Source organism: Phyllobates terribilis, unplaced genomic scaffold, assembly GCF_046119375.1.
Source record: "Phyllobates terribilis strain yellow unplaced genomic scaffold, ASM4611937v1 Scaffold_7__3_contigs__length_470593459, whole genome shotgun sequence".
Taxonomy (NCBI): domain Eukaryota; kingdom Metazoa; phylum Chordata; class Amphibia; order Anura; family Dendrobatidae; genus Phyllobates; species Phyllobates terribilis.
In genome coordinates, this window is record NW_027362767.1 from 423,681,650 (window position 1) to 423,693,137 (window position 11,488).

General features: G+C 45.6%; 1 protein-coding gene across 1 annotated transcript in view; it reads right to left on the bottom strand.

Annotated features, from left to right (window-relative positions):
- Positions 1–8,995, bottom strand: part of LOC141155152 (complement factor B-like) — an 80,161-nt gene extending 71,166 nt beyond the window's left edge. The window contains exons 1-4 of the mRNA XM_073641839.1: positions 8,833–8,995; positions 6,453–6,656; positions 5,854–6,039; positions 5,071–5,244 (exon numbers count right to left, since the gene is read on the bottom strand). Of these exons, the coding sequence (XP_073497940.1) occupies positions 5,071–5,244; positions 5,854–6,039; positions 6,453–6,656; positions 8,833–8,887 (619 nt within the window). The 5' untranslated portion in view covers positions 8,888–8,995. The remainder of the gene's footprint in view (positions 1–5,070; positions 5,245–5,853; positions 6,040–6,452; positions 6,657–8,832) is intronic.
- Positions 8,996–11,488: the final 2,493 nt, after the last annotated feature.

The following is an 11,488-nucleotide window of genomic DNA, read 5'->3' on the forward strand; positions in this document are numbered from 1 at the left end:
GGCTCCGCAGTGGATCGTCAGGGTTGAGGACCTTCCGTCGCGCTCCTGTGACGTCGGCGTCTGCTGGGCTCCTTCCAGGACCTTACGCAACGTCCGGACGTGAGGCGGGGCTTCAGTTCTCGCGCGCTTTCGGAGTCCACGCCCCTCTTCTTCCCGCGCGGCGTCCTCAAGATGGCGTCCAATGGCGGGAAAACTCCACGTATGGCGGGAAGAAGGCCGAAGATGGCGCCGGATGGCGGGAAAACTCCACCGACGGCGGGAAGGAAGCGGAAGATGGCGCCGGATGGCGGGAATCTTCACCACAGGTAAGTTTGAACAGTCTTTTTCAGGCACGCAGTACCCGGTGGTTGCGGGCACGAAATCCTGCCGACTACGCCAAAAGTTGACGCGCCCCTGGGCCTGTGTCGCGCTGCGTTGCGCACGCGGGAGCTTACCCGGAGCCGGATCTCTTTAGGGTTGTAGTCTCGTGGCGGTGATCCGGTCCGTGCCCAGGGAGTCAGACTAAGTGGCGCTGTATTAGCGGTAGATGTTGGACGACTACGCCACCCGTTGAGTACAGCTAAGGAGCTGCTGCTGCAGGGCAGACCGCTGAGGCCGGTGGTAGGATTGTGCAGCGTGATAGTATAACCCCCAACGGGAGGGGTATGGCCTCAGGGCAGCCGACGTGGATGATGGGGGTAGCAGGAACCACTCGGAGACGGTACGGTGTAGTTCAGGGTCTTTACTGGTGACAAAGATAGACCCTCCCGGAGTACTGGCTAGCGATTGGGGCCTGGTCAGTCCTTGAGCAGATGGGATCTCCCCTGGCCAGGCGGAGTTGTAGGCCTCCCAAACTAACGATACCCTTCCGGCTACCTTGCTAGAGGCGGGTATAAGTAGCCCACGTCCCTGAGTGTACCGTGTGGTGCTCACCCGTATGGCCGGTGACTCGGGGCCTTCTAGTAGCTTCCGCTCCACGACGGCGGTGCTGGTCCCACGCGTGTGACCGTGCCTTCGGGTTTCTGGGCCAGAGGACCTGCAATCCCCTGCCGGTCGGTTTCTGCTGCTGGATAGGGGTTAGTCCCCACAGCCTCGGACTCCGGGTCCGGTGATAACTTCTCAGTCAGGGCGAGCTCTGCAGCTGCCAGCCCCTGACTCCTTGTAGCACTGCTCCCACAGAGCTCCTGATGTTCTTTTCCTATATCTGCTTCTCTGTCTCTACTTCTTCTCTACTCCCTAACCCTGCCTCAGCCCTAGGTTTATATAGGGGAAGTTCTTCCCCTCCCAGGACTGGGCAGGAGGTGTGGCATGCATAGGATCCCTGACCAAGAGACCTCCCACCTGCTCTCAGACATAACATTGCTGTTACTGTGGAAACCAGACCCCTGGGGTGCCACACATACTGTACCCAGCTGACCCTCTAACGGTCTTTCCCTTTTCCCCGCAGTACTTGCTACCAACCCCTTCAGTTGGGCTCTGCACCAGCAACCCTCCCTATTGCTGAATCTGGCACCCACTGTTTTCAGCCAGAGCCTCCTGGTGCACCCAACATAGGATAACATAAGCCTCGTGCTGTATCCTATCTCTGGTTACCTCTGACATAACTATAGCCTCCTACTACAGCACCCTGCTGTATCTACATTATGGAGACCTGAACCAGCATCTACTATTGACACCCTAATCCCTACGAAGCAGGTAAATCACGATCTCTGGGTACAAATTGGAGGCTACAGCCACCACCCAGTGATACCTTAACAGATACACCCCCTCCCCCTCCCTACAGATCTCTATACAGCGAACAGAGGCATTACATGCTAGTACAAGCCTCTTGCTGCATCCTACTTCTGACCTCCTCGTGCTACCTCCACTCAACAAGGGACCAGGACTACTACCTCCAGCACATTCTAAGACGTCCCTGGATGCCCCTTGTACCTACAAACAGGTAACCCTAAACCTCTTGTCTCCAAGGCTTGTACCACAGCTACATCAGTTAATTTATGATCTATCCTTATTCCTTCCCCCTACAGATCTAACTCAGATCATCAACCCACAGTCGTGTGTGACATATCCTCTACCTCTCTCCAAGAAGGACCAGGACCACTACCTCCTAGTCATCAAAAATAATCAGGACACCCCCCGCTACCCTCTAGAAGGTAACTAATCCAAAATTGCCCCCTTCGAACCCAGTATCTTAACCCTTGAGCCCTGCACCCTATTCTTAATACTTGCCTCCTCTCACTCCCTATAGTACTACTCCGGTGAATCCAGTATTATCTACACAGCCTGCTGACTGTCAAACCAGTAGCAGTACTACTGTGGAACAACAGCCAACTACTACCACAGTCTATTGAGTACCATACCAAGAACAGGTAACTCACGACCCAACTCAGAGTCCAGCAGAGACATCTCCGTCGAGTTCCACCCCCCATGATCCACACATTTTTTTGTGTACCCCACTCTAGGTACTCCTCGTCCTCCCTCCCAGGCACCAACACGTGCCACCAGTGAACCTCCATACCCCATACGAGGCACCAGTATCAGGTAACCACAGACAAACAGATACCTACCCCTTCCCCCATCGCTCATTAGTATACCATATTTATACATTCCTATTCTATCCCACCAGGTCTAAAAGCCTTTGCCTCCTTATACATCTACTACAACCGAACATCCTCAGACTACGAGGGAAAAAGGCCTATTTTTATCAATCAGTGATTACCTTGTATCAGTGGACACCGATCTATTTATCGATTTTAAAACTTTTAATACTTTTAATACCTATTCTCATATCCGACCCAGTGACCTCACTGAGTCTGAATCATTTTAACTAGCTATTTTTAAGCACATGTTCAATTAAATAAAATTATCCCTTGCACTCAAAATCTCTCGTGCCGTCCTTCTGTTCACTACAACTATCGCAAATTTACTTCTTCTCAGAAAAAAATTAGATTGAATTTGCAACCTGATGGAGGTCAGTATAGATGGACTAATACAACAAGTCCCACACACTGCTAGAAGCCTAAATATTTTTTCAGAGCTAGATGCAGAAAAAAATTATTTTTAATTTGCAACCTGGTGGAGGTTAGTATAGATGGACTAATAGACCAAGTCCCACACACTGCTAGAAGCCCAAATATTTTTTCAGAGCTAGATGCAGATAAAAATTATATTGAATTTGCAACCTGATGGAGGTCAGTATAGATGGACTAATAGAATGATGCTATGCCCAAAAGATTTTACTTCACTAGGTGCAGTAAAAAAAATTGGTATTCTATACACAGGTGGTATATCTTGCAACACAGATAGGCTACTCCACTGACTAACACACTCTGCAATAGGCCAAAAAGGATTAGCTTTGCTAGATTCAGCCAAATGCTGTGAAAAAAACTTGCACAGCACTGGCACAGACCTGCCTGGCAAAAACTGATAGGAACTGATGTAACCTAGTCCTGAAAAGGACTCCAATTACAATTAGTCTTTACTCCCACAATCTATCTATTTAAGAGCACAGACCTGCCTGATAAAAGTCGTAGGAAATGCTGTAACCTAGTCCTTAAAAGGACTGCAATCACAACTATTCCCTACTCCCAAGCTATCTGTATATTTGTGCGAAAATTGGCTTGAAATTAACAAGGTATAGCGCACACAGCAACAGCGGTGCCGTCTAACACGCAGCTGCAGCAGTGACAAAATGGTGGCGACGGGGAAAATGGCTGGGTCTTATAGGGCAAGGACATGTGACATACACTGCCAATCACACATGCCCTTGCTTATGTGAAAAAAAGCACTTTGCTCCGTGTGTGCGCTGCTGATAGGCTGACAGATTGCACCTCCCCACTGCAAATGCGGGAAAGAGAAAAAAAAATGGAGATCTTCATTGTTCCTGCAGAGATCCATCCCCTGCCCCTCCCCCCGCCCCGCTGTACACTCAAACTGCGTATTAACATTAATTTTCATCATTACTGAGAAAAAATGCAGTTATGATTTTGGTGCACGAACAGTTATCGAACATAACCTCGAACAGCCGAATTTTTTTCAAATCGAACACCGCCCAAAACAGCTCGAATTTGAGATTGGCGAACAGTTTGAGTCGAACACCGCTCATCTCTATTTACTACATTACATACCGCACAGTTTACTATACTATATGCCACACAGTTTACTTCACCAAATGGCGCACCGTTTAATACACCATATGCCGCACAGTTTACTACACTATCGCTACACAGTTTACTACACCATACGCGGCACAGTTTACTACACAATATGCTACACAGTTTACTACACTATATTCTGCACAGTTTAATACGTTATATGCCGCACAGTTTACTATACTTTATCCCGCACAGGTTACTACACTATGTGCTGCACAGTTTACTACACCATATGCTGCATAGTTTACTACACTAAATGCCGCATAGTTTACCACACTATATGCCGCACAGTTTACTATACTTTATCCCGCACAGTTTACTATACTTTATCCCGCACAGTTTACTACACTATGTGCCGCACAGTTTACTACACCATATGCTGCATAGTTTACTACACTAAATGCCGCATAGTTTACCACACTATATGCCGCACAGTTTACTACACTATATGCTGAAAGTTTACTATACTTTTTGTCTTACAGTTTACTACACTATATGCCGTACAGTTTACTATAATATATGCCGCACAGTTTACTTCACCATATGCCGCAGTTTACTACACCATATGTTGCATAGTTTACCACACTATATGCCACACAGTTTACTACACTATATGCTGCAAGTTTACTATACTTTATGTCTCATAGTTTACTACACTATATGCCGCACAGTTTACTACACTATATGCCGCACAGTTTACTACACTATATGCCGCACAGTTTACTTCACCATATGCCGCACAGTTTACTACACTATATGCCATACAGTTTACTATAATATATGCCGCACAGTTTACTTCACCATATGCAGCAGTTTACTACACCATATGCTGCACAGTTTATTACACTATATGCCACACACTTTACTACACTATATGCCCCAAAGTCTACAAAATAGTGAGCATAGCAGTTTATTCCATAAAGACTAATGATCTTACATCTGCAGGACGGTTCTGCTCCAGACCAACGTTTGTTCTTCATACACACTCTCTCCTTAGAGCCGAACATCTGCAGCCACGGCTCACATTCATATGTCACTTTGTCTCCAACCTTGTAGGAAAAACCTAGTTTTGTAGCTCCGATAGGAACTCCTGGATTTGGACAATCACTTTCTGTGTGGGGGTAAATGTATGGAAAACAAAGGGGTAATAGGTAAGAACTCAAATAGTAAGAAAAATGCAGAAAAAAACTTGGTTTCTGAAAAGACTATAATATTAGGATACATTTCAACCATTCATGGCATGTGCACAATAAAAAATATACAAAATAAATCAAGTTTTATGAATTTGCCCTTCTTACACAGATATGTCTATAGACATTGCCACCACTAGGGGAAGCCCACTGCATACACATTCTTACAGCTCACAGAGAGTTCAATACTAGCTGAATACATCCATGTGCAGTTGGCTCCCCCTAGTGGTGGCTGCAGGCGGACAGAATTTTACTATATTTAAACTTTGAATGGGAAGTTGAGGATGTGCATCTCTGTCTCTGACAACTTTGATAACAGGTGCAGGCACTGACAGCGTATGGTCCTTTTGCAGTCCAATAATTTGTCTGTGACAGAAGTTGTTAGCTGCTTTTGAGGTGGAAATGGGCTCTCTTACCTCTTTGAGACCATAAATGACACATTGCACCATTGATATATGGACGGAGCTCATGGTGGGTCAAATTATAAGCAATATAGGTACAGCATTATTTTAATTTGTTGGGTATCTTACCGTGATTGTCACATTTTGTATTCACTCCACTCCATTTTCCATTTGCCTGACAAGTGCGGTTCTCAGGTCCAAATATTTCAGACCCTCCAAAGCATTCGAAGCGCAGGACGTCTCCCACAAAATATCTTGCTTTCGCTGGATAGAACTTTCCACTTTCAATCATGGATGGTCTGGGGCACTGCACCGCTGTGGGGGGCAAAATGAACAAATAAGACATTGGAATGATATGCTACCACAACGGTGGACCAGCCATGGGCTCAGGGTATCACACAGCAATGGACCCATTAGAAAACAACCCTATGGAAAATCTCAGGGAGGCCCAAGCTGTCCAGTGTAACAGTGTGTATAATTATATATAGTGTATTATACTCTTTTTATTCTCCAAAGTATAACTAAAGCTTCTTGGCTGCAATGCAAAATGTGCAACAAGGCACTGGACCGACCATATAATACTGCTGCCTTGTACATGGCAGACAAGTCTCTAACAGGCACTAGGACCCAGATGTGACTGCTGCCTCTGCTCCCCCTATAGCGCTGCCCCTGTTTATTGCTTATTAGTCTCACCGGTTCTCATTAAGTAGATGTATATAGTCAGTTACCTCTACATTGCGCCTTCACTTTCTCATCCGACCACTGACCAGTGTAGAGGCAATCCCGTGATCGGGACGGGTGCGGGTACATTCCTTCAGGGCAGCTGTACTCCACCGTGCTGCCAACATTCACCCCATCGGTCAGACTGTGATTCCCACCAGTAATGGTTATTTTTTTAAGATCACATTTAGGGGTAGAGGTCGCAATACACACTAAAAAGAAAGGAAGAATAATCTCAATGAAGAAAAGTAATTCAAAGAGAAGTGTGGCGCCCCTGAGGGTTCAGTCGCCACAGAGGTACTGTATCTCACCCAGAGGTGTGGTGTCTCCTTCTCTCAGGTAAGGAGGGAGTGCTGCCCGGGACCCTAACACCTGCATCCAACACGTCCACTTCAGTAGGGGCAGGGGGAGATTGCTCCTAAGGGAGAGCACAGTCCCTGGTCCCTGGCTGGAGTGGAGGGGAACCTAGTAAAGGGGAACCATGTAGTGGGTGTGGGTGGAGGATGAAGATCAGGGGAGCACTGGTGAGGGAGTGATATAAAATAGGGAACTATCTTGGGAAGTGAGCTCAGTCAGATCAGTCAGAGGAGGAAAGTGAGGGGAGCAGTGGCTCTGTAGGAGCTCTGCTCTGGAGGCGGGCCTAGCCTGAGAGGCCCAGGACTGAGACAGAAGAGGGAGCAGGAGAAAGGCTCCAGGAGCAGAAGGGATCCCAGGGGTACGGGATGTGCTGGAGGCCACCCGTACGCCCAAATCTGCCAGGTGGTGGAGGGATCGAGCCGCAGAGGGGACCGGCCCCTAAACTAATGGAGAACTACAAGGCTCAGCTAGGAACCGGAGGCTGCTGTACTTGTAAGGTGCAGTGGCCACATCCACAACTATATCGCCGAAAAGGTGGCCACAGAGGGTCTAGGGGACTGCAGGTCGCCCGACAAGACCTGAGGCTACCGGATTGGGACACTGATTGTGAGGCGCAGGGCAGGAGGGCGAGAGCCAGCGCAGGAAGACGACTGAGGACGGCACACAGAAGGTGGTCCTGTCAGGCACTCTTGAATTACCTGAGGGATTGCTGAACCCCTGCCTGGTGAACGCAGCGCGACATGGGAGGCTGTAACCTGTACAGTGCAACCTGAGGAACTTAACAACTGTGAGTAAACTCTGAAGACTGCACCCCACTGTCTCTGTGAATTACTGCTGCGCCATCACCCCTGCACTATAACGCCCAGCAACATCTACAACATCTACACTGCCCTGGAGCTAAGCTCTACCTGTGGAGAGCTAAACCAACTCTGCTGCATTAACATCAGCTCCAGAGGACTGCTTTGCAGCGGCGGCTCCCTTTAGCCGCTTACCACAGGTGGCGCCACGAACTATATATATTTAAAACTATAAATCCCCTGTAAATAATTCCCTTTTGATTGACCGCCCTGGGTCATGGCCCGGGTCACCGCCACTGTGACATCTCCCCTAGCAACGATCGGCCCGGCACCATGTACCCCACAGCCCAGGGGGCGCGTCAGAAGCAACAACAATAAGTTAGTATGAGCAGAGGTTTATATTATTAAAGGGCAAAACTAGTTTGCCTGTTATGCATAAATACACATATTCCAATCCTGAGTTACATCCTGTATTATACTCCAGAGCTGCACTCACTATTCTGCTGGTGCAGTCACTGTGTACATACATTATATTAAAAGTCGATGGGGGTTGCAAAATTTTGTTGAGTTGGGTTTAGGGCTAGGGATTGGATTATATACTAGCCTTTTTGTGTGCAATTCTAATACTAAGCGATCACCCCTCCGTGAAATGGTCGGTTGCGAGTGGTTGTCTCATCAGTAGTTTGCACCTGTGTAGCCGCCATCTTTATCTGAGTTTGCTGCCTCCTGCTGGTGCATTTAGGGCTGAAGATCTGAGCAGGTATATTCTGCTGCTTATCTTGTTTTGCTTTTTCTTGAGTCTTGGGGGAATTGTAATTCTTCTTATTGCGGTTTTGCTTTTTGTTTATAGAACTGATACATAACAAATTGAAAAAAAAAAAATACTAGCAATATGCAACTTTATTTTTCCAATTTTTTGTCTGATTTCAGCAAAAAGAAAAAACCTAGGAGGTTAAAACATAAACTGTAATTACATCAGTATTTTCCTCAAATTACAACTCACATGCATAGGAGATAAGAGGTTCAATGCTGCACTGGTGGAAGCAACTCAGGAAGTGCTAATGGTTCCTGGGATAGGAGCCGCGAAATATGTGCCCTGCTCCCGGCACTCGCACCCACCTACGCTACACCACAGATCGTATGGAAACTGCTCTGGCTCTAAGGCATCACTTGCTGCAATAAAACCTGCTCCACCTGTAAATGTGAATAAACAAGCTGGGATCTCACCACTTACATGCTATGTGGCTGAGCAGAATTAGAGGTAACATCTTGTCCCGATCCTCGCTCATGTGCGACCGTTGCCTTTTTTTTATTCTTCCCTCTGCACCCTCAAGAGATGAAGGTGGATTATATAACGGGCATGGATGACCAGTGACCTCCGGGAAACGCTCAAGTAAACAATTCAGTGTCACAACCAGTGTTTGCAGAGAGGAGGAGACCAGCGATATCACCAAATTCATCACACACATGAACTTCTGAGGAAAAAGTCTGAGGTTTACAGACTGGGATGAGCAGAACATGAATATATACAGTTGTGTTCAAAAGTTTACATACCCCGGCAGAATTTTTCCTTTCTTGGTCTTGTTTCAGAGAATATGAATGATAACAAAAAACCTTTTTCTCCACTCATGGTTATTGGTTGGGTGAAGCCATTTATTGCCAAACTACTGTGTTTTCTCTTTTTAAATCTTAATGACAACCAAAAACATCCAAATGACCCTGATCAAAAGTTCACATACCCTGGTGATTTTGGCCTGATAACATGCACAGAATTTGACACAAATGGGTTTGAATGGCTACTAAAGGTAACATCCTCACCTGTGACCTGTTTGCTTGTCATCAGTGTGTGTGCATAAAAGCTGAGTGAGTTTCTGGGATCCAGACAGACTCTTGCATCTTTCATCCAGCCACTGACGTTTCTGGATTGTGAGTCATGGGGAAAGCAAAAAGAATTGTTAACGGATCTATGGGAAAAGGTAGTTGAACTATATAACACAGGAAAGGGATACAAAAAGATATCAAAGGAATTGATAATGCCACTCAGCAGCGTTCAAACTGTGATTAACAAATGGAAAATCAGGGACTCTGTAAAAACCAAACCACGGTCAGGTAGACCAACAAATATTTTTCGGCCACAACTGCCAGGAAAATTGTTCGGGATGCAAAGAAAAACCCACAAATAACATCAGCTGAAATTCAGGACTCTCTGAAAACTAGCGGTGTGGCAGTTTCAAGATGCACAATAAGGAGGCACCTGAAGAAAAATGGGCTACATGGTCGAGTCGCCAGAAGAAAGCCATTACTGCGCAAATGCCACAAAGTATCTCGCCTACAATACATCAAACAGCACAGAGACAAGCCTCAAAACTTCTGGAACCTGGTAATTTGGAGTGATGAGACCAAAATTTAACTTTTTGGTCACAACCATAAAAGTTACATTTGGAGAGAGGTCAACAAGGCCTATGATGAAAGGAACACCATTCCTACATTTCACGGTTAGAGCGAAGCATGGATTCAATGAAATTTCAACAAAATCTTCATGCAAACATAACACCATCTGTAAAAAAAACTGAAGGTGAAAAGAGGATGGCTTCTACAAATGTATAATGATCCTAAGCACACATCAAAATCCACAATACATGACCTCAAAAGGCGCAAGCTGAAGGTTTTACAATGGCCCTCACAGTCCCCTGATCTGAACATTATTGAAAATCTGTGGCTAAACCTCAGAATAGCAGTGCATGCAGCACGACCAAGGAATCTCACAGAACTGGAAGAATTGTCCAAGGAAGAATGGATGAAAATCCCTCAAACAACAATTGAAAGACTCTTGACCAGCAGGACTATATACGAAACACCCTAGAGATTGTGGAGCGTCTCAGGGGCATTGGAGAAGAAATTAAAGACTTTCATGTTGCTGCACTACTATTAAGTGCTCTTCAAGAAAATTATGACTCACTTGTCACTGCACTAGATGCACGGCCAGATGATGAGCTCACACTAGAATATGTCAAAGGCAAGCTTGTAGATGAATTTAAGCGAAAAACACACAATGTAAGCAGCAGTAATGAATCTAGAGTAGAAATAGCATTAAAGACACAGGACTTTCCTAAAAATTAGAGCAATCTAAGGGAAACTCGTGAATGTTTTGTCTGTAGAAAGCCTGGCCACCTTAAAGCAGACTGCAGAATTTGTAAAGTGTACCAAAAAAAGAACCAGACTTTGATATAAATCATGCTAACTCCATTATTAAGCATTTTACTTAGAGAGACAGAGTAATTACACATGCAGCAATTTTTATGAAAAAGTATAAATCCATTTATTTTACATATATGCTGACAAACAATTAAAAACAATTATTTAGCAGACAGTGAGCCATAGTAAATAATGAACCGATCAATTGGGGTGGTTTGCAGGTTTACAAATATATATCCTGAGTGGTATTAACATCAGTTAAATCACATTGCAGTAAACAGTTTAACACCAGTCTTTTTAGTAATCAGAAGGGCTTTATCTTCCCCTCTCCACGGGAGGTAGCAAACAGAGCAGAGAAAACACAAGTCACAGTTTAACAGCACACCATTATGTGTATATATATCTCAGTCTATGCCTCAGGTGCAATCATAAATACAGGCTGCAGACTATCAATGCTCATGTGCCCAGTGCACAGTTACCCTGTGCTGAAATCTCAGACCCCAGTTAGTGTCACCTCACTGAATCAAGCAAGAATATCTCATTTTGTGGTGTTAGCAGTGTTGAATCATGCTATTACCAGTCAGGAAGGCTGTTAGGACCCACTTACCACGTGACCCCTGGCCCGAATGCGCATTTCGCACTAGCTTCCTCAAGGGGGCGTGAATTTGTAAAGCAAGAATGATTCAGCTTAAAAA